This window comes from Haliotis rufescens, unplaced genomic scaffold (genome assembly GCF_023055435.1).
Source record: "Haliotis rufescens isolate VD_foot unplaced genomic scaffold, xgHalRufe1.0.p SCAF_10, whole genome shotgun sequence".
NCBI classification, from domain to species: domain Eukaryota; kingdom Metazoa; phylum Mollusca; class Gastropoda; order Lepetellida; family Haliotidae; genus Haliotis; species Haliotis rufescens.
The window spans coordinates 5,833,753-5,858,962 of NW_025963780.1; the positions used below are offsets into that span (position 1 = coordinate 5,833,753).

A 25,210-nucleotide genomic window follows, 5' to 3' on the forward strand; every position below is an offset into this window, starting at 1 on the left:
TATACGACTTGTTGTTTGAATTTTATAGCATGCAGACTGAAAGCTGTTGTTTTAGCATTTGAAATGCTTCAACCATGTTAGGCAGTGATGGAAATCTGTTACAAAAATATTCCAGTCAGAACATTATTTGCAAGATTCACTATGCAGAGTTGTGTCCCTTAGGCACTGTCATCGTGGGCTGGAATCTCCCTCGGGCCTGATAATGTTTCAAGGTTTGTCAGCACCTTACCCCTTTGTGGGATTCACTAAAGTCTTAAACGTCTTTTCGGACTTTGCTTCCACATTAAGCTAACAAGAGGTGATATAACTGGAATACTGTTAAAATCAGCCTTAAACCCAACTCACTCACTCACTAAGGCAGCAGCATGCATTCAAATGTCCATTGCTATCTCCCAGAGACCTATACAACCCAAGCTGAATGATAAGTTTTGAAATCACACTACCGCCACATTCTGCCACCTACCCAATCACTGCCACGTGAAGAGGGGCACATTTACAAAGAGGATTGCCTGCAACAACTGACACTTGTGCCCTGACAAGTTGAAAAATGGACCGGAGAAGCCCATGTCGGTCATACGTCCATCCGTTAGGGGTGAGGTGGAAGGAGTTTTACGTCCGGTACAAAATTATTGCATTTATATAGCGACGTGCATGTGCATGTTAAAACAAGAATTGCAGTTAGATCCGCTATCTGTCATAGATCTCCTAAAGCCAAGAGATGCAATAGCGAAGGCCAAACTAACTTTATTTCTGAGAGATGAACAGCTGCTCGAACGTATATAAACAGAGCAGCCAAGGATAAAAATGAAATCATATCAATATAAGAAAATAGAAATCATATCAACGCAAAAACAGAAATTATGTGAACACCGAACTCACAATAGATATGTGAACCCTTCTCACACACAGCAGTCCCAAAGAGGGACAGGTCAGCCGAAATTGCCTAGGCAGAAGGCGACCTCTTAAACACTTAATGCAACAACAACACGTGTGTGTGTGGCTGCTTGTACTTATCCGGACTAAACAACGTCTAGACCAAAAGAGAAAATGGACCCTCAATCGTCCAGCATAGAGACGCTGTAATACAGTAAGGATATATAAGAAGTAACTCTGCCTATATCATTTTTTTTATCACCGTCTATTATGACGATTTCCCGACTATCAGTCTCTCAACACTGATACAGCACATGTTGCTTCATGAATGCAATACAATGACGATGCCGTGAGTTTGTGAGAACGTGCGCTTTCAAAACTTGGAACATGTATTCAACCCGGGGCTATAACTTTTTGGGGGTTCTTTTTCTGTCTAAAGTGTGTTCGTCTGTTCCCCGTCCATCAACCAATGAGCACTGAACGAATCAGAATCATGTGCCAATAACATGTTCCACGCGTCCTTGGATAAATACAAAGACAACACATTGGCCATGAGACAGATGGAGGTTGTGGCGACACTTGCAAGTATGCCATGGTGGTGAATAGGTCCTGGGTGAAATGGAGACTGGGCAATCGATTATTCAGATCTTGATGAAGAAAACGACTTCTGCAAACCTATTTGTTATTAGGTCTGCGAAAGAGGCATTTAGAAGTGATACACATAAGAAAGAGGATATATGGATGTCAACTTCTTTATTGTGAGGAACACAATAAAGTAGTTGACATCCATATATTCTCTTCCTTATTTGTTATTGCTTTCATATGTTTGGAGGGTGTTCTTGACATCCTAGACAAGGAAGTAAAACATCAATATTGACGCCATGGCAGTTGTCTGGAAAAGGGTGTGCTAAATCGCTTCAATAACCGATCGTATACTTACTGTACTGATAAAGGTGAGGTGGGGTGAAATTGGGTTGAACGTCGCGTCCAAGATTATTGCACTTATATAACGACGAGTGTGTGTGGCTGCTTGTACTAGACCGGACTGATGCCGATTTATAGTGCTAGCTCACTGAGATACAATGCGGCAGTTTAACATATATACCCCACTCAGACACAGTATACTGACTCCGAGCCGACCAGTCCTTGTTTTAGCCCCTTAATGCCGAGCGCCAGACAGGGTAACAACAAGTACCATCTTTTAACGTCTTTTGGTATGACGCGGCCGGGGATCGAACCCCCGACCTTCCGCTCTCCTGGCGAACGCTCTAACATTAGACCATGGAGGCGGCCAAATAATGATCTAAGTAAGCTCAGATTTAATCCTACCAAGGATAAGACATACGTGACCTATTAGAAAAGGTATCTAACTGTATGAATTAAGGTACTAGAAAGCAGAAAGACAATTGGAAAATAACAAATCTGTAGATGCTTTGTACGAATTTATAAGAGAGTGTATGTTTATTTTAGCTTAGCTACAAGTGAACTTAAAATAGGTATACAAGGATTGAAGGACTCACTTAATAAGATTTATACTTCCTCTACTTATCCAGGGGTAACATTTCGGTAAACCTACACTAACCCCTGGAACCATTCCCATGGTTCTTGCGATCGTAAATTACCCGCAGTATCGATGAAAACTCATTGTTACGTATTGAGTATTATGGTTGTAAGACTAACTAGCTGGGTATGCACATCCTCGCATCAAATCCGGTGTAGAACAGGTCTTTAGCAACCCATGCTTGCCGTAAAAAGGCAACTATGCTTAAAGGCGACTAACGGGATCGGGCGGTCAGGCTCGCTGACTTGGTTGATGCATGTCATCGTATCCCAATTGCGTGAATCGATGCTGATGATGTCAATCACTGGATTGTCTTGTCCAGGCTCGATTAAGTGGGAGAGATATGACAGACGGTATTGGGAGAAAATGTACAGATAATCGACGCTAGAATTGTGAGAGTATCCGGGAAATACCAAACTTAACCCCACTGTTCATAAAATGGATTTGTCCGACATTGCCGACGTCGGATTGTATTCAAGGAGTCATCATTATTTAAATACGGGTAAATGTTTTTAAAGCTTGTACATTTTATTGACATCCTTAAAAGGCTGTACAAAATGTTGATATCTTAAAATAAGAAATAAAAGATAGATATACGATATTGGCTTATTTCACGATAAAACATTGTTCTATCATGACGTCATTTCTGGAGATTCGAACATGCGATCGCCACTCGATGAGGTCGTATATTGGACGACGTTATTTTTGAGAGGGGAGTGTCTAGTGTGTTGTTCGATCCCCATCGATATAACTGAACAAGGCAGATAAACGCAATGGCCGAACGATCGTATCCTAAAGCGGGAGAGATATGACAATCGGTATTGGGAGAAAAGGTACAGGTAATTGACGTGAGAATTGTGAGAATATGCGGGATATCCTCCTGTGCAAAAAATGGACTTGTCCGACATTGCCTCGTTCGGATTCCCTTGAGGGATTCATCATCATTAAAATACGGGTAAATGTTTTTAAAGCTTTAGTAACATCCTTAAAAAGGAAGTACATAATGTTGATATCTCATATAAGAAATAAACGACGAGTGAGAGTAACTGTTGTTTATCGTACGATAAAACACTTCGCCCCTCATGGTTTACTCTCAATCTCATTAAAATCAGATCTTAGTTCCCGCTATCGCCAAACTTTGTTTAGCGGCAGCGAGAACCTAGATCTGATTTAAATGAGATTGGGTTTACTCTCCCTGCAGCATTTTATTGTACGATAAACAACACGAGTCGTTTATTTTTTAAATAGGAACAATTTTTTTTAAAACGACGTATCGGTAATATTTCAGCGACCCTACGAGAAACCTTTGCCGCTCCAGAAACGTTCGACCCCTGAAGATCCGGGGTAGAACAGGTCTTCAGCAAGTTGCCAACCCATGCTTGCCGTAAAAGGCGACCATGCTTGTCGTAAAAGGCGACTATAACGGGATCGGGTGGTCAGGCTCGCTGACTTGGTTGATGCATGTCATCGATCACAATTGCGTGGGTCGATGCTCATGATATTAATCCCTGGATTGTCTGGTCTAGACTCGATTATTTACAGACCGCCGTCATATAGCTGGAATATTGGTGAGTGCGGCGTTAAACAACAAACCAACCAATCAGAAACGTTCCATAACCGCAAAAGTGCCCATCGTGGTTTATTTTCACTGCTGGTTTCTTACTGCTCCCACTCTCCGTTTATTTCTTAAATAAGACATATTTTTTTATGTTACAGTGAGTATATTTTAACAACGCCTCGGCACTTTTTCAGGCACCCTTGGAGAAACTTTTGCCTCTCCATATCCGCAAGTGTGCCCCTCGATCTATTAAGCCATACCCTATATGATTATATCATCAGGGGAAGTGTCCTAACTGACATATAACAAAGTGTATATAGATTAGATATGACAAGAGCGACGAATATCCGTAAACCTTCACGTTCACCGTATATATTTTATGCAACCTTCCTTCAACACACGACATACATGCCGATTTAGAGTTATTTGCCCACTTCATCTGTCACGTGACTTTCCAAAATGGCGGCTTCCATGAATATGGTGAAATGTGTGTCATCACATTTATGATCAAACTGGTTTATGCTTATAAGAGCATTTATTAGGAAGCCATGGATGGCAACAGCAACCCCAAAAGAAAAGGAAAATCGGCCAAAACTCGTCGGGAAACAGCGGTAAACGCATATTCTAAAATTATTTTTGTCAATAGTTTCCATGCCTGCATTTGTTGTAAGGGCAGATAATTCTGAACGTGTCAAGTTGTAGCGTGGCGTGTCTGAATTTAGTACAATGATGGAAACATACACTAGTGCCAGTCAGTGTACCGATTTACTTGTTATACAGAAACGACTGTCGGTCTCACGTGTTGTCATAATGCTGCATTCAAATATTTCCACAAAAATTCCAAATACTGAAATGATACTCCAAGAGTCTTGCATGGACTTGCCCTTTAAAACACTTGTTGTCATAAGAGATACGTGATTTGGATTGCAAATATCATAGGTACAATAGCCATGAAGTGGAGTACATAATTTCACAAGGGATTCTTATGTTGATGCTATATCAATACAAATGTACGAATGTTGATACTAAATTTGTCTCTGCCACTGAAATGTTCAAATTTATGGAAATTACCATAGTGAAGATGAAAAAATGAGAAGACAAACAATTAAAATAAACCTTTAATAGATATGCTTAGTTCCTCTTTAGCATTAAATTGATTACTTGCATGTCTACATAGGTAATTTTGCTAATTTTTATATATTCTGATACGACCTGTGAAGATACGGGATAGAATAGGTCTTCAGCACCCCAGGCGATTATGCTTGTCGTAAGAGGTGACTAACGGGATCGGGTGGTCAGACTCGCTGACTTGCTTGATTCGTGTCATCGTATCCCAAATGCGTTGATCGATGCTTATGATGTCAATCACTGGATTGTCTGGTCCAGACTTGATTATTTACAGACCACCACCATATAGCTGGAATATTGCTGAGTGCAGCATTAAACAACAAACCAAACCAAACCTAACCAAATCAAAGTTATTCTGATACATAATAATTAATTGTAATCTTACCATAAACATGATAAATGAACAAACAAAAAACAAAAACAGGCTGTGTCACATAGCTGGAGTATTGCCAGGGTGAGATGCTAAAAAGTAAACAAAAAACAAACAAACAAGTTCTTCTTTCTTCCAGTTCATCATTTGTATTCTTTGTGTGTTTTTATTTAGGTTCAGGGCACAAACGATCACAGCATTGTCAGCAAGTGTTCAATGGCGGTAGCAGGTTATTTTCAAGACGATTTCCTCAAATTCTTTGTGGCTAAAACATCAAGAAGAGCTCCCCTGATCCACAGGTGAGGAAATAGAGACTATTGCCCAAGTGTGTTTCTGTACGTGTATTGTGCGAATCTTTGACAAGCATAATGTGTATTTTTTACGTGTTGCACAAATGTGTGTCCAGCACACACAAATGTAGAGAATGGACACAAAACAATTATACTGCCTCCCAAGGGACACACAATAATATACATTGTACCTACAGATCAAGAACACTTATGGGTGTCTGTTATTTCACCCATCAATCATGGCCACTGTCCACATGATCATTGATTCATTCCAGGCTCTAAAGTAATTACCTAAACATACAGTACACTACACCATTTCATTAATTTACAGGACCCTTAAAAATAAATTATTGGGGGTCTCCTGAACCCCCTTTTAAAAGTCAAGGTAAAACCCTACAGAATATTGATATTTACGACATGGAAACATACAAGGGTAATACCGTATTCAGCGTAATAAGCGCCCAGGGCGCTCTCAAAATTAGAAATAGGGAGCTCTTATTAGAATATTAATTTGGTGAAAAAAAACAGTTGAAAGATCGTAAATTTTTTGGTTTATGCTGACAGCCTGAAATGTTTATGTATACGACAGATATATTTTTTCAGAATTTAATTGCCCATTATTAAGAGACATATAACACAAGAGTGTGTATTATACACAAATAAAGTCGTGTGTACATTGATCAGTCGGAAGGGGTGTTAATTGGGATTATTATAGCAGGGCGCTTTTTACGTCAAATACCGTAATAGTTTTATAGTATGATATCATGTTTAAAATAATTTATCTTTACATCATAATTTCTCTCAATGAAGTAACTTTAGAAATTGTGTATGATTACAGTGTATGAGTGAACCGCCCAACTTTGTCTACATGATATCCCACACCTTGGAAAATGTCTACTGTAAATCTTGAAATTAACGCGGATGTGAATTTAATGCAAAAAAATATGAGTGGTCTTTGCTCGCATCATTAAACATCACATTTATATCAACAATAAGACAGTTTGAATAGCAGAAATACCAACTTAGACATACACTGAAAACAAACAACTATGTATTCTACATCACTGTTTATTGAGCAGCACTTGTAACAAGTATATAAACAATGTCATTCAAACATTAATTACATCCTGTGAATTGTCACTGATGGGGTCAAGACAAAAGTTCTACTCACTTATGTCATTACTGATCACACCTGCAAGTCCAGACAAGGCGTCTTTGTTCTTTGCAACTCCGTCAAAGGCGGACACAAGCCAGAGCGCATGTATTGTTTTAACGGAAGTACTCTACTCAGCGCTATTAGGCAGTGCTATTTGGGTGTTTGGATTAAGGTAGGGATTCATGTTGAGTCGCATTTTTGGCTAGGGGCCAGTTGTCGCATTATTTTGGAGAGGCATTAATTTCACGATTTACAGTATTTATATTTTTGGGGAAAGTTAGTCAACAGTTAACATGGTTAATTGAGCAAACAGACATTAAAATGATGTATCATTATATTATGATTGCATATTTATCAGATTGTGATGTCAAGTCTTTCGTATTGGTTTCTCTCATCAGTAACACTATCAATTTATAGAGATGATGAAGTTAGCATTACTTAACCTACGTCAATAAGGAGATATTTTGTACTATTGATATCACAAGTCGCTTTTCTTGTTTTGCATCTTTAGTTAGGTAATTTCAAGTTTGTATTCTCAAACGTTTTTGGTAAAGACTGATGTTGAAAAGCACTGTCAGATAAGCTCTACTCTGTGCATGAAGTTTGTGTGTAGCTTTGCCTGATAATAAGCTCTGTGTAGAATCAAATATATAGAACTTATTATACGAGTGTCATACTGATCTTACGAAACAAGTGTCAGAATTCTCGTATTTCCGAGAGAGAGTGAAGCGACTAATGGAATCGGATGGTCAGGATCGCCAAACTGGTTGATGCATGCCATCGTATACCAATTGCGTTGATTGATGCTCATGATGTCAATCACTGGTTGTCTGCCGTCATAATGCTGGAATATTGCTGATCAACATGACAATGAGTCAAGTCAACTATTCCTTATGAGAAAATAATAAGAAAGAAAGTTTACATACTGTATGACGACAGGCAGCAAGGAAAAGCTGCTCAGTCTTGTTATCGGGCCAGTTTTATATCCGAAAATCGACCAAGAAAGCTATGAGGATTTAAGATAATAGTTTGAGTGACATTAACATGGAGAATCAATATGGGGTTAAATGTGAATCGATGCCAAGTTATTTGTATTGAGTATCATATCGTGCAAAGTTTGCCGATGATGTGCTGGTGTACCGATGAATCGCGACATGTGATTTTTATGAATGCAGTCATTTCTAACCCAATTGGTGATAAATAGATATGATACCCTTGATAAGTGAGGATGAGTCTGGCCTGAAGAAACCACATTTGTTACATTCCATCAGATGTTGTCAACTGTTATATCCTGGTGTATCTGATGTTTTTATCTCCATGACAGGGGCTATTACATTCGAGCAAAGACTGTGAGCTATATTGTGAATGAATTCCTTCAGCGTCATGGTTCAACAGCTAAGCAGGTAAGTTCATTGCTTCGTTCTACTAGAATTACAATCAAATCCTGTTGTCTCGAACTTGGATGTGTCACGCTCAGTCCAGTCCTGACAAACCATCGCCTGTGGTCTAGTGGTAGATGTCCGCCTGGAGAGAGAAAGGTTCGGGGTTCGATCCCTGGCCGCGTCATACCAAAAGACATTAAAAGATGGTACTTGTTGTTACCCTGTCTGGCGCTCTGCATTAATGGGCTAAAACAAGGACTGGTCGGCTCGAGATCAGTATACCGTGTCTGTGTGGGGTATTCATGTTAAACTGCGGCATGGTATCTCAGTGGGCTGGCACTATAAATCGGCATCAGTCCGGACTAGTACAAGCTACCACACACACACGTGTATGCTCATCGCTATTTAAGTGCAATAATCTTTGATGTGACATTAAACTCCACCTTACCTCACTCCGACAAACCCTTACTGTATTAAGTTAAACCTTACCCTGATATGTCAAAAACCAAACTTAACACAGGTTTGAATTTGTACGTGTAGAAGTTGGACGTGAATAGTTTCGAGTTTTGGATCACAAGAAACAGTTGCTAATTTCTTAACTTCATAATTTCAGTTCAAATTGTCACTTTTGTTAACTTTGACAAGATGAAAATATGTATGATTTTGAAAACCACAATATATTGCCATTTTCCAAACGTACTGTGATATGTGGTATACCAGAAATACCATGCACCTCTATACACACATTGACCTTCATCCATGTCATAAACATGTCATGACAGTTTGTTATGATAGATGCTTTTGTTGAATTTCCAGATTGTCTCCCTTGGATCTGGATTTGATTCTGCATATTTCCGACTGAAATCAGCTGGCCAGCTTCAGAACACAATATATATTGAGGTATTGTATACAGATGTATCGCTGACTTCATGACATCAATAAAATTGCCAATTGTGATACTAAATTTGAAAATATATACAACATGGGGTTCATCTTTAGTATACTATAACACCAATACTATTTATAGCTTCAAAGATAAAGAGAGGTGTCTTCATTTGTACTATACTCAACAGCACAGTATGATTAGTAGATCACAGTAACTTTGTGTTTTGAGTATACTTGACAGCTGTAAATAAGCATTGGAACATGAAAATTTGTAACCATGGTAACATGTTTGCTTGTTATTTATATCAGACTATATATATTCTGAATCTAACTGTATCTGATAGTGTTATCCATCCTTGCTGATTATAGTGTTATCCATCCTTGCTGATTATAGTGTTATCATGTTATCCACCCTCGAAGATTATAGTGTTATCCATCCATCCTCGATTATTGTGTAATCGTGTTATTGATCCTCTTATTGTTTTGCCCATTCTCGTTGATTAGTGTTATCACTCCTCAATTAATATAGGGTTATCCATCCTCGATTATTGTTGTGTTATCCATCCTCGATGATTATAGTGTTATCCATCCCCAATGATGTAATTAAGTGTTATTCACCCTCAGTTATAGTGTTATCCATCCTCGATATTTGTGTTATCCATCCTCAATTTTTGTGTTATCCATCCTTTGCACTCTTCTTCAGATTGATTTCCCAGAGGTTGTAAAACGAAAAAATGCAATTATCAAGAATACCCGTGAGCTGAGTGAACTGCTTGGTGAAGAGCAGACTCTACAGGCAACGTCTCCTCATATAGGTATGTGGTGACTGCTTCATCAGCTCCCCTCCTCCCCTCCCTAAACTTCGAGAATTGTATGTTTGACAATTAAAGTAGTACCAAATTCTGATTCTGAAATGCTCATTCCACCTTGAATTTCCTGTTCAGAATAGGAAACATAGAGCTATGGATTACTGAAACTCCAAACGATATAAAAATCCACCTACCCCAGAAAACAACCACCCACCCACACACTCACTCAATCGCCCTCCCCATCACCCACTCCCTTGCTAAAACATACCTGAAATCCATCTAACCACTCATGAACCCTGCCACCCGCCTACTCACCAATCACTCACTGACTCGCTCCACAGTCATGAGAGGCGATCAAATGCATCGGGTGGCCTCGCTCAATGACTTGAGCAGGACATTGTATCTCGACTGCGCTGATCATTTATCAATATCAGTTACTGGATTGTTTGATTCAGACTCAAATAGTTAAAGGCAGCCATCAAATGGCTCACTCACTCACTCACTCACTCACTCACTCACTCACTCACTCACTCACTCACTCACTCACTCACTCACTCACTCACTCACTCACTCACTCACTCACTCACTCACTCAAACCCAAAAATACCGATCACTCACCTTGCTAAAATACCCACACTCGAACCTACCAGTCCCACTCACTAACTCGCTCACTCACCCGATCACTCTCACTCACTCACTCATTCACTCATTCACTCATTCACTCACTCACTCACTCACTCACTCACTCGCTACAATACCCACACTCTCACTCATTCACCCACCCACCCCAACCTACCAGTCCCACTCACTCACTCGCCCACTCGCCCACTCACTCACTCACTCACCCAAAAATACCACTCGCCCGATCACTAACCCACTTGCCCACCCACTCACTCACTCACTCACCCAAACCCACAAATACCACTCGCCCGATCACCCACCCACCCACTGGCCCACTCACTCACTCACTCACTTTGTTTCAGAGATGAACCGGTCTGACTACAAGATGCTGGGGGTCGACCTGACCCAGCTGAACACCCTGGAAGCAGCTCTGCGCCTGTGCCAGGTGGACTTCGACGCCCCCACTCTTCTGCTGTCTGAAGTTGTCCTCACATACATGACCCGCAGATGGTGAGCTGGCTTCTAGCTGTAGTCAAGTCTTCCAGGGTTCAGATCAATAGCAGATAAATGATGCATACAGTAAATATGTCTTCCATACCAAATAACAGGCAAAAAAACTGAAAATGCTGCATTGTGGAATGTAATATTTTTTTATAGTAGAAACATCTGTACACTTTATAGCTGTGTTCATGTTATCAACCACTGGTTTGTCTGGTCCAGTCTACCTTAAACTTTGATCTGAACCCCACCCATCCACCCGCCGACTCACTCACTCACTCACTCACTCACTCACTCACTCACTCACTCACTCACTCACTCACTCACTCACTCACTCACTCACTCACTCATTCACTCACTCACTCACTCACTCACTCACTCACTCACTCACTCACTCACTCACTCATCCAACTGCCACAGTGTGATATAACTGGAACACGGTTCAAAGTGGCAATAAACCAAACTCATTCACTCACCATCTTGTTGCTTCCTGATGTAGACCTGTCGTGTTTCAGTTCCTCGGCTGTTGTGAAGTGGGCAGCAGAGACATTTTCAGACAGCGCCTTCCTGCTTTATGAACAGGTGAGCAAAGACCGATTATTATTATTATTATGATCTTTTCCTCCGATTCAGTACCTCTCAGCATAAAGATCTGACAACATCTCCATAGGAGGTCACATAAGGTCAACTTTCTAATCAACCAATCAGCATTGAGGCTTCGTAGTTCTCGGTACAAGTGAGCAAAGCCTTCAGACACACATACATGATTTATTTATTTCTAAAAACGAATAATATCAGGCAGTTCCGAATGCAAAAGCATAAATCTGTGCACTTATATTGTTGTGGATATGTAATACATCCTTTTGTTTCTGAGCACCATGGCATCTACTCCCAAAACAGTGTACTAGCAAGAGTAGATTTATCATCTGTGTCAGTTTCCGTTGTCTGAATCAAGGTGGTATAGAATAGGGCGGGCTAAAAAGATCAATAGGTGGGAAGAAATATTAACAATTATCAAAATTGTGTCATCAATAATATCTTACACAAATTATTGTGGAGAAATAAACTTTTAATTTACCGAAGCAGACTTGTTTTTTATCTTTGCTGAAGACGGCAAGCAACTGATTTTGTTGTATCTAAATGTCCACAGAGTAATCCATGCACAAATCTGTCGCCACTCACCAGTGACATGAAATATATTGTTTCGTCTCTGAGCTTTTCTCAATATTTGCTCAAAGTTACTTCTCTGATATTTATCGACAATTGATTGTTATTTAGGTAATGAGTATCAATCTCTAAGATTTATATAGACAGCCAGCCCTAGTAAACAGGTAAAGAATGAAGCCGAATTGTTTTAGAAAGCTGACAAGTACCGATACATCCTTCATTTACTTTAGGCGGGCTTATGGAGATGTCCTGGAGGTATCATTATGAGTATAAAAGATGTGATTTTAGGGACATTGCCTTTTAATCTTAATGTTTTCACAAAAGAAATAAGCCTGACAGCTTTTATCGCCAAAATTCACAGCAATTTTTTCAGTAATGGCATATTTTTTCAAAGCACAGTGTTTTTGTAGCAGGTATTGTAAATAACAGTCTCAAAACACTTGATGTGCATCAAATAATTGTTTTATCTGTTGTGTTACAGATAAATCCAAATGATCCATTTGGTTTGTTCATGTGAGTATTCATTGTTTTCTTATGATATTTAATAGTTTTGTCTGTTTCTTCTCCTGTTTTCAGTAATCTACATTCATTTTATTGGTTACCAAATACATCTCAGTAATGGTAGATGAAACTCTAAATTGTAATACTGTATTCAACGTTATAAGCGCCCCGCTCTAATAAGCGCCCACAGCAATATTTGCTAATATATTGGCTAGTGAACAATCTCAATTAGCACCCCTTCAAATTGATTAATGTACACAAGACTTATTTATTCGTGTATAATACGCACTCGTATGTTATATGCACCCTTGATTATGGGCAATTAAATCCTGGAAAAATATATATAAACATTTCAGGCTATCAGCATAAACCACGAAATTTACGATCTTTCAACTCAAAATAATATTCTAATAAGAGCCCCCTATTTCTAATTTTGAGAGCGCCCTGGGCGCTTATTACGTCGGATAGGGTAGGTGAAATGTTAGCTCATGGGGATTCCCTGTACAAAGCCATTACATTAGTTAGGAAAGTTTTATTTGCCACCTTAGGAATGTTTACTGACATTTGTTGCAGGCTTGGGACCGAACATCAGCCTCGGAGTGGGTGGAGATGTATCTCTGCAATTACACTCATTTTCTGTATTTTACTGAATGATTTTGTTTTCATACAGGCAGAACCACTACAAAGTTATTGGCTCTCCCCTAAAGTCCATCAACGCCTTCCCAACACTGACGTCACAGATGGACAGATTTGTATCACTGGTGCGTTATTAAGGCTGTCAAGCGTATTCTTATTGAATGAAGAAAAAGGTTGTGCTTTGACCTTTCAAGAATATTAGGTGGCACGGGTGGCCCAGTCATCTAAGGCGCCGAAATTCGCTGTGCAGAGTTGAGTCCCTTGGGCATGCCAGAAACCTATGATTGTGGGTTCGTATCCCGGTTCACCCCGATTATGTTTCTAGGTTTGTCAGCACCATACCTGTGCTCAAGGTTTTCACCGAAGTGGTAAACGTCTGCGACCTGCTTGACTTCGGGCTTTCCTCCCACATTAAGCTGATATGTCGTGATATAACTGTAATATTGTTATAAACCTTGTTTAGCCCTACTCACTCACTCACTCACTCACTCAGTCAAGAATTTTTAATTTTAAATGGTTTGTCCTTGAGAGGCTTCAAAGGATATTAACAACCACTCACTCACTTTCGGACCCCCTGAAGATGCCGGGGTAGAATAGGTCTTCAGCAACCCGTTCTTGCCGTAAAAGGCGACTATGCTTGTCGTAAAAGACGCCTTACAGGATCGGGTGGTCAGGCTCGCTGACTTGGTTGATGCATGTCATCGATCCCAATGGCGTGGATCAATGCTCGAGATGTTAATCACTGGATTTTCTGGTCCAGACTCGATTATTTTACAGACCACCGTCATATAGCTGGAATATTGCTGAGTGCGGCGTTAAAGAACAAACAAACAAAACACTCACTTTTGCCCTTTCTGTCTCTCATTCCCGCAACCCCTAAGTGATTCTTTCACTCACTCACTCATTATGACACTGATATGTTCAGGGCTGGAACTGGTGTGAAGCGTATGACATGAACCAGTTTTACAAGGACCTGGTGGGGCAGACAGAGAAGCTGTTCATCAACAGCCTGGAGCCTTTCGACGAGTATGAAGAGATGCACCTCAAGTGTTCCCACTACTTTGTACTGTGTGCCTACTCCACTCCTAGAGATGGCCTGCTACAGGAAAACAGAATCATGCACGGTAGGGACAGCAGTCATGGCAACCGTTTACAGGGGAATCATGAGGGTAAGAACAGTAGTCATGGCAACCACTGGCAGGGGACTCATAGAGGAAGGAACAGTAGTCGTGGCAACCGTTGACAGGGGAATCATGAGGGTAGGAACAGTAGTCATGGCAACCACTGGCAGGGGATTCACATAGGTAGGGACGGTAGCTGTGACAACCACTGGCAGGGGACTCATACAGGAAGGAACAGTAGTCATGGCAACCGTTTACAGGTCAATCATGAGGGTAGGAACAGTAGTCATGGCAACCACTGGCATGGGATTCACATGGGTAGGGAGGGTAGCTGTGACAACCACTGGCAGGGGACTCATACAGGGAGGAACAGTAGTCATGGCAACCATTGACAGGGGAATCATCTGGGTAGGGACAGTAGTCGTGACAACCGCTAGCAGGGGAATCGTGGAGTTCGGAACAGTAGTCATGGCAACCACTGGTAGGGGAATCATGCAAATATTGATCTAACAGCATTCCCCGCATCACAATAATTGAAGAAATATAATATTATTAACATGGAATAATGGACATGAATTGTTTGTAGTTTCAGCTGACGATTCGAACTCCAAGCCCAAACCAGATAATGTTCCTGAGTTGGTGAAAGTTCTCCCGTCGGTAGAAGTCTCCACAGCAGAAACCAGTTCCATCAAGAGATTCAGTCACACCAGTTCCAAGTTGGGTGAACAGTTCATCGTAACAGTCGGAGGATTTGGAGAACAAGATGGCCGCCACCAGCGGATCTCCGAAGTCAACATGACGGACATAGAGACGATGAATGGCTACTCTGTCAAGGCGAATGATGATACTCTAGAAAGTAAGTGTCCTCAGGTGTGAAGGCAGGAATGGATAGCAGAGACTTTGCCAGGGTGCGTGATTGCTGGAATCACACAAATTTAATTATGATCACACATTTTAAAATGAGTTGTGTGTGAAAGATCCCACAGAAAATGAATCAAAATCGCATTTGAAATTGTACAACATGCAATATTTTTTACTTATTTGAACTATAATTGCTAAAAAAAAAATAAACCACAAAGTAGTTGTCATTAGTAAAGAAAGTCTGGCTTGATGTACTCTGTCATACTCATGATTGTTGTGTTCACTATGAAAACGAAAGTAAATGAATTCCGGGAACGCTGTGATATAGTTAGAAACATCGATCTGCGCGAGAATCTGTGTCTTTCCGTTTGAGTTTTCTTGCAGATGGACAGTTTGTAAAACACATATCTATGATCTTAGCGATGACTTTCATACACTCCCCCACTCTTGCTGAATGGAAATCCACCCTTTCTGAAATGGGAAGGGGATACTTCCCCCTCATTTATAGATTTCTGGCAAAATCTTTGGTATAGGCATGACACAGTTAGGCTGCACAGACTTGATGGTCAAATGTCTTGACTAAACGTCATATCTTTGGTCATGAGTGTGAAGACGAGTCCAAATCTACTACCCAGGTACCCGACCCGACTCAGGTACCCGCTGTAGGTCTCAAGAGTAGAAAATGTCCAATTGGGAATTGTTTCACTGGAGCCCTGGTAAAACCTAATTAGATACACATCTAAACTCATCTGATCATGCATCCACTGAGCTTTTCCTTTACTCAAACAATCAGAAGGAACGAATGCATAGTCAGAAAGAAATGTGAACATTAGCAACTTGTGTGAGTTTTATTGTTATTGTCATTAAACAATATATTACCAGGTGGTCCTGTTGGTATCTGGGTCCTAATCAGGACCCACCCGACCCAGGTACCTAGCACTTCACTTGTTGAGTCAACTGTAATGGATCGGGAGGTCCGGTTCTGCTACTTGGCTGATTGTATGTCTTTGTACCCTGATTGCATGGATCAATAAAACTTTCTACTCTATTGCAACCAACCAGATATTTGATTTTAGCAGATGTCATCTGTGTCACCCGTCAGACGTAACATGTAAGCGAGACAGCCTACAGGGTACTCATTGAAACGCTTGACGCTAATCAATTCATCCCCAGCGATTGTGATTAAAGTGTCCCGCACAAGCCCCCAAGCGTGATAGTTATTGTCATTTGTAAATACAGTAGAACACGGATATAACGAACACGAATAGAGCGAACGAACAGATACACCAAACTGTTAAAAAATGCCTGATTTATCTCCAATATATTACCATATAAAATTTACGTACATAACAAACTCTCTACAGCATACTGACGTATATATAGCAAACTGATATCTGATCACTGACAAGACCATCTACCACTAATTAGTGACTTGTATAGCAAACTGAGAAATCTAACTCAGTGTCAAGTGTCACTGACAATTTGCAGTACGCAATCAGAGGCGAATCAACACAATCGCGGCGAATCAACACAATCACTGGTGATTCAACCTTGTTAAACTTGCATTATGCTAATCTTACCTGTCAATGTAATTGGCCTAATCAAGTCTGTAAAACAAACAACTTTCATTCAATAATGTTTACATTTAATTCGGTGAAAACGTGTGTGAAGTGATTGGTAAATCGCACAACTCACCGTTATTTACAGCACCACAGTTGTATCATTGGGTACTTTTTAAGTGAATCACCGATAGATGTGGGAGGAAATATGTATGAACGTGTATGTGTAGTGTGTTTTGTTTTAGCCAAGATGGCTGACGTTTCTCAGTGAAAAGGTATATAACGAACAATGTATATAACAAACTGACACTCCGGTCCCTTGTAGTTTGTTATATCCATGTTCTACTGAAATAAGGTTTTCTGATCACGGATTGTGCAATTTCGCCATTTGCACTACATTGTACATGTTGTAATCTAATTTTGATATTAAGACAAATTCAGCTACTCGGATGAATAAAGTTGATTAGCTGAGTGTTTCGGTATTGTAAATATCAGGAATATAAATTGTATAATTGTATAATTGTAAGCCTTTGGCCTTTTTCCTCCTAAATGATATTTACGATACAGAATCACTTTATCATATCTATAAAGTTATTGCCATATAATACACTGGATAATGGCTAATGGTAATCTTAATGTATGTGTCTTGCAGTGGCTCGAATGCATCACAGCTTGGACGTCTTGGAAGACGGAACTCTGGTTCTGTTCGGTGGCCGAATCTCTCCATTTCGTCTGTGCTCACAGCTTATTAAGCTCAAACTGAACGCAACGAAGAAGGATTCGCATGTAACAAATTCAAGTTCGAATGAAACTGAAACGGGTGTTTTGTCAAATACACAAACTGATTTAGCTTCCAATTTAGCTGCCTGTGATATTGATATTAAAAACGCTTGTTCAAGAGCAAGTGTACAGAAAGCTAGCTGTGATATATCTGATGGTGCATGTGTTACAGTAAATACAAATTCACAACCAACAACTGTACCACATCTAAATATTCAAGAAAATTCAGATATAAATGCTGACAATGAACAACAAAGTTTGACAGACAAAATGTCTGTAAGTGATTCTGTCAATCATAAAAAGAGTAAAAAGGCTGTTCGTCCAAGGATAAAGGGGGGTAACTCTAAGAATGATAAATCTGAGATACAAAAGGGAGATAACTCATGTAAGGACTGGAGTTTTGACATGGAGTCCAGTGTGCTGGAACAGACAGGAGATGTGCCTTGCCTTAGATGGAGACACGCCACAACCAGAGTCGCTGTCAAAGGTCAGTTAGTTTACAGTTAGTGATTGTTTGTGCTTGGCCTGGCATTGTTTGAAACAAATAATTTGTTCCAGAATTACTTGCTTGAAACTCCCATGAAGATCCAGGTCAGAATAGGTCTTCAGCAACCCATGCTTGCCGTGAAAGGCGACTCTGCTTGTCATAAGAGGTGACAAACGGGATTGGGTGGTCAGGCTCGTTGACTTGGTTGATGCATGTATCGTATCCCAATTGCGCAGATTGATGCTCATGATATCATGTGTGGACCAGACTCGAGTATTTAAAGACCGCTGTCATACAGGTGTACTATTGCTTTGTGCGGTGTTCAACAACAAACAAACAAACTTGCATGAAAGTACTCATGGTGATAATTTGCCTTCAGGTTTGACCAAACAAAATTAATTTTTGTACAAAATGTGTTGTACAAAGTATATAATTGTTTGGATCCACCTTTCACAAAAAGAAATTGCATGATTTGAAAAAATATCTTGTTTCTTACAAGAAATTCAAGGCCCAGCCTTCCCCCATCCACAATATATTTCATATAGGTTCCCTCACCATGCTCACCATACTCACAAAATCTGTCACTTTTATGCACAATCCTGCTGAGTCTACCAGTCTGAACATTTCAGGAGCTTTCTGTCTTAATGCAGACCGCCTCCGTGGTCTTGTGGTAGAGCGTCCGCCCGGAGAGCGGAAGGTCCAGGGTTCGATCCCCGGCCGCGTCATACAAAAAGACGTTAAAAGATTGTACTTGTTGTTACCCTGTCTGGCGCTCGGCATTAAGGGGCTAAAACAAGGACTGGTCGGCTCGGAGTCAGTATACTGTGTCTGAGTGGGGTATTCATGTTAAACTGCAGCATGGTATCTCAGTGAGCTAGCACTATAAATCGGCATCAGTCCGGACTAGTACAAGCAGCCACACACACACATACACGTGCATGCACGTCACTATATAAGTGCAATAATCTTGGACGCGACGTTAAACTCAATTTCACCTCACCTCACCTGTCTTAATGCATGGACATCAATACCTGAGCTTTCTGTCCCAGGGTTATCAAGACCTCAACTCTTGTCCAGCCCTATGATGATACATGTAATTTATAATCCCTGATGATTTTGACGGAATCAGTCATCCAGCCAGTAACTGTCATTGTTGATCTTTTCAAGGTTGCATGATCAGAAAACACAATCAAACTTTCACGACAATCTGAGTGGTCAGATGAAAGGTCGTTCTGACGTGACCTCTAGTAGGATGTCCTCAGACCTTTGTGTAGCATTAAGATTGAGGTGAACATTCACCTTTCTTATACCTGTATTAAGAATCTTGCAATTCCATTGGTTAATCGTACCATGTGACGAAACAATATATTTCAATATAGACCCCGAAATCATGCGACTGACACTGACCTCGAATATTGACTCGTCACATGATCAGTATTGACAGCGTCTGGTGCGAACATTTTATAGTTCACAGCTAAGTTACTGTAGCGAGACAGAGGACAGTTTGAAGACTTCATTAACTTTAAAGTGAAACTCAGTATAACAAAATAAAAGATTACACTTGACGAGGTCAATATGCAAAACCTAGGACTTTATGCCTCGGCCCCTGAGGTAGTCTGACCGGAACATTCTGCAGCCTCAGTCCGGTCAGACCACTTCAAGGGTCGGGTCTGAGGGTAGCCTTGATGGCCAAGGTTCCTCTGTGAACAAACTCATGGTTTTAGAGTTATGGGGAGGCATTTGACCCAGCTATTATACAACTTATCCATACTACAAAAGCATTAACTTTTCTCTCACACATGAAGCTGACATGACGTAAAACTGAAATACTGTTCAAAGTTATGTGAAATCCAACACTCTCACCCAAAGATTTGTCAAAAAGTTATGTATTGACCTAGGTGGAACAGGTCCTGATGAGTACTCTAATGCTTCTTGTAGGAGGTAACTCATCTTTCCGAGGCAAGGGAGTTACCTGACTTTAAGAAAAACAGTTTTCACCCTTGTCAAACTAGGCTGGAATAATAGAGTTATATTTTGGCTGGACTAACATGTCTATTCATAGTCCAATCAAAATCACCATGCAGATTTCAGTTGATTGCAGGATTTGCAAAGCATGTGGACCATCAACTTTGCATCAACAGACATTTTCCAAATCTTTTTATGTTTTTAATCAACATGATCAAGGTGCTCATGTGATTTGGTGCACTTTGCAAAGTAAGACTCATTTTATTACAATATAGATCTTGATTATCAATCTGATCATCTTCACTGGGCGCCGCCATTTTGTTTGAAGCAAATGCAGGTGTTAACAGATGTGGAATCTGATTTGTCAGTTTGAGGAACATAGGGACATAACTTGTAATAGCAACTGGTGGTGCTACGATCAAACCCAGAAATTCCGGCCTTTACTGTCAGTTCACTCCCTTGCCTCGGGACGATGGCTGTAACTAGAAATGTTTTGCATCAAGTTGCCATATTCCTATGGCATGAAGATTTGCTGATGCTATTAACAACTGGCTTACCTTACAACAAATCCAGACTTATACCAATAAGGCCGCTGTGATGTAGCTTGAAAATTGCTGACTGAGTGTATATAAAAATATGAAAATACATAATTACTCATTTGTTAAAAAGAAGTCAATCTGTGAAGCCCCCTGTTCACTTCCACACAGGTGAGGAGATGGTGTTGCTGTATGGGGGCCGGAACTCCACAGATGCTGCCCTCCGAGACTGCTACTTGTTAAATCCTAGGACGGGAGTCTGGAAACAGGTATCTCACATGTGTTGTCCTTCCAGGAATTGCCAAAATGTTAATCAAACCAAGGAATGTGTAGAATGGCACAAATCGTACAGTAAGGTATATTTTGGATGATCCCAAACATCTATAGTCAAAAGGCATTACTAATGGCTCGATACCCGTGAAGATCCGGGGTAGTATCATGAGTATAGGTCTTCAGCAACCCATTCTTGCCATAAGACGCGACTAACGGGATCGGATGGCCAGACTCGCTGACTTGGTTGAAGCATGTCATTGATCCCAATTGTGTGGATCGATGCTCATGATATTAATCACTGGATTGTCTGGTCAAGACTCGATTATTTACAGACCGCCGTCATATAGCTGGAACATTGCTGAGTGTGGCGTTAAACAACAAACAAAAAAAACTAATGGCTCTGCAACTGAAGCTGGTTACCTGTACTTTTTACCCTGTACCTGTACACTGGTTATTACTGTTTGTAATCTGAAAAAGTTGGAAGAAAGATTTTGAATAATATACAGAACCTCCCCTTGTGTCTTTTGAATATAAGAGAATACACTTGGTGTGATTCTCGATTTATTATGTTTAAGCTGGACTGTGGAGGCGAGAGCCCTGGGCATCGTCAATCCCACACCCTGACATCCTGGGGGGACAAGGTCATCCTGTACGGGGGGTTGAATGAGTTCCTCCTCCCCTACAACACTGTGTACTGTCTGGATCTCCCCACCCTCACCTGGAAGAGAGTCCCGGTCATCGGAGCCCTCCAGCCAAGGTACAGCTGCACTTGTATTACCGTAATTTGCTATAGTTATAATTTAAGTACTACCACTCTCACCAAGCCGAGGTACAGCTGCACTTGTATTACTGTAATTACTATAGTTATAATTTAGGTACTACCACCCTCACCCAGCTGAGGTACAGCTGCACTTGTATTACCGTAATTACTATAGTTATATTTAAAGGACTACCATCACCCTCACCCAGTCGAGGTACAGCTGCACTTGTATTACCATAATTAATACAGTTATAATTTAAGTACTAATCCGACCCTCACCCAGCCGAGGTACAGCTGCACTTGCATTACCGCAATTACTATAGTTATAATTTAAGTACTTCCCCCACCCTCACCCAGCCGAGGTACAGCTGCAATTTAAGTAATTACTTTACATGATGTAGTTATAAAGTGCACTAAGAACAGCATTTTATTACAGCAAAACATTTTGAGATTATTTTTATTACTGAAGAAGTTTTACTGTTGTCGGCAAAAAAAAAGTCAAGACTGATATGATTCGATTTTTATATTTTCAAAATTTTAAGGTCTGGGGACCTGTCAACCAATCATTATAATATGTAAGACCTAAAATTTGTTTCCACTGCATAGTAAATGAATTGCTATTGTTTCTGTGGCATTTGATTATCTAACCAAGCAATTTTGTCTGTGTTTATGTTTCTATAAACTGCAAAAATATCAAGCCATGCCCATGAACAGACTACTGTTTCCTGATTGGCTGACAATTGACTGGGTGGGGCTTGCATTGCATTACTGCACTGAACAACGTCAGTGATTTCATATCCTTGTCTACAGTTGTTTGTGTGTTGATGATTATTAAATAAGCAGTCTGTGAATTTAGTATTGTTGAAATATTCATTGCACAAAAATATTGAATTCAATTCTTAACCTATTTTTGTAGGTATTCCCACACATGTCATGTGACAGACAACATGTTGGTTGTGATTGGTGGAGTCAATCTATCCCATGGTATTCCTGGAGTGGCCCTGCTCGATCTCCACACAGGGAAGTGTGTGGAGTATGACCTGCCAGTGAGTTCACACACATAGATGAATTAGTTTGTGTTACAGTTGATAGTTCCACTGGATGCAATGGATCCGTGAAGATCCCGGTTAGATTAGGTCTTCAGCAACCCATGCTTGTTGTAAGAGGCGACTAACAAGATTGGGTAGTCAATCTCGCTGACTTGGTTGATACATGTCATCATACCCAAATTGCATGGATCGATGCTCATGATATCAATCACTAGATTGTCTGGTCCAGACTTGATCATTTACAAACCGCCATCATATAGCTGGAATTTTGCTGAGTGAGGCATTAAACAACAAACAAACAAACAAACTTGATGCAATGTTGGTATTGCTTGCAGTGGCTTTATCATGATAATGGCCTCACCGTAACTCATTCACTGTGTACAGTGCACAGGCCATGGGTGGATGCTTGACTGTGTTTGGCAGCTTGACTCCTGACTGTTTCTAGGGCTTAGTCCTGCCCCACACTTAAGCACATGTAGCACGTGTGGGGTCTCCTTAGGCAAGTGACTTTGTTCGAAATGTGCCTCTGTTCACCCAGCAGTGAATGGGTACCTGATTGGGTGGGATGCCTGACAAGGCAACTTGGGTTGCTGAGAATGAAATTCAAGTGAGTATGTAGTGTTTTGAGCATGCTTTAGGTTTTATGAATATGCACATTATTATTATTATTATTATTATTATGATGATGATGATGATGATGCAGTTGAAACTTGTTAATTTTGACGGTATACTTCCTGTTGGAATTGTCTGAATTAACAAAGTTAGAATAGGGGCATTTTTTGGTCCAGGCATCTAAGACATCGCAATTCACTGTGCAGACTTACATCCCATGGGCTCACCAGAAACCTATGATTGTGGGTTCCAGTCCTGCTTCGCCCCAATTATTTTTCTAGGTTTGTGAGCACCATACCCATGCTCGTAGGTTTCACCAAACTGGTAAACGTCCGAGACCTGCATCACTTTGGGTTGACATGCAGTGATATAACTGGAATACTGTTAAAAGTGGCATTTAACCCAACTCACTCACTCTGTGTAGATTGTGTCAAGTGCAAAAGGCCTGAGCCTCGTTGCACAATACGTTGTGTATAGTGCTAAGGTGATCGTAACTCCCATACAGCATGGGTTTACGATAGTCTTAGCACTAAGATGCAACGGGCCACAGCTTACAGCAGAGATTGTAACCCTTCTCTTTCACACAGAGTTGTAATAACTGTAGCACCAATAAAACATATAGCGAACCGGCCCTGTTCTTGAAGGGAGTTGTGTAATTGTTTCAATAGTGGCCCTATTTTGCTTGTCCTGTATTTATGTGTGACTATTATTACAGTAACTATGGTAACTATTGCAGACTGCACAGAAGGACAACCTGAAGATGTTCCACAAGCACTCCAGCGTCAGCACAGCTGATGGTCAGTTTCTCATCTTCGGAGGCGGGGGAAACTGTTTCTCCTTCGGCTCGCATCTCAACGTCTCTCCGTTTCTCCTGGATATTAGTCTGTGTATGCAACACTTTGTGCAGAATGGCTGACCGGAAGCACTACAGTGAAATCTGTCCAAACATTGAATTCAGCGGGCATTTGCAGAAGATTACACTTTCACATGAATTTGGATTCATCATATTCATGACTGAGAGAAGGTCGTAGAGACTGATCATGGTCAGGTCTGATAGAGAATCTATAGGCTATCAACATTAGTTTTTCAAACAAACAAATGTCTTGGAACTAAGAGTTTGGCTTGGGAAAAATGGATTTTTTTTAAATGGTCACGAAAATGGAAGTTTTAAACAATGGTCATAGAAATTTTTAGTAACGGTCATGGAAAGTTGAATTTCTCAGTAACACTCATTGAAAATGGAAATTTTAATAAAAGTCATGGAAAGTCTGTCTTCTTTCTACCTTTGCAAAAGCACGAGTTCAAATTCTAAAAGTCTTTTAAACCCTTCTTATTCAACAATTAGCATTTTTAATCGGAAGCTGAAAAGTTACCTGGCCCAATTATTTTTAGAAGTCGCCAAAAACAATGTACTTATAGTTCAGTGTGTCATAATTTATCACAACCGTATATCTTGTAAGTGTCGAATGCAGCTATATTGTCATTTTATTAGTATGGATGCCCCAGCTTCTGAGGCAGCACAATTCACTGTCCAGAGTTATGTCCCTTAGACGTGCCAGAATCCTGCAATCTTGAGTTCAAATCACAGATTGTGAAAAGTAAGTCTCACTAATTGCATTATATGGTATTCAAACTACAAATTGTTAAATGTTACTTGGTATTTGTGTGTATTCTGTATATGTGCAGTTGTGATGAAATACATCTCATTATCTACAATTTATGATGAAGTGAAGATGAACTATGTATGAATAATTAAACACCATTTTAATGCA

The 25,210-nt window shown here is 40.3% G+C and overlaps 1 protein-coding gene across 1 annotated transcript; it reads left to right on the forward strand.

The window, feature by feature from the left end:
• The first annotated feature begins 4,443 nt into the window (after positions 1–4,443).
• LOC124148056 (tRNA wybutosine-synthesizing protein 4-like) lies at positions 4,444–25,210 on the forward strand. The gene is made up of 16 exons (XM_046518986.2): positions 4,444–4,603; positions 5,665–5,789; positions 8,261–8,339; positions 9,135–9,218; positions 9,907–10,018; positions 10,996–11,143; positions 11,647–11,713; positions 12,780–12,811; positions 13,470–13,560; positions 14,361–14,559; positions 15,143–15,412; positions 17,629–18,243; positions 20,916–21,013; positions 21,593–21,774; positions 22,694–22,823; positions 24,175–25,210. The coding sequence occupies exons 1-16, from the start codon at positions 4,541–4,543 to the stop codon at positions 24,352–24,354; spliced, it is 2,475 nt and encodes an 824-aa protein (XP_046374942.2). The 5' UTR covers positions 4,444–4,540; the 3' UTR covers positions 24,355–25,210.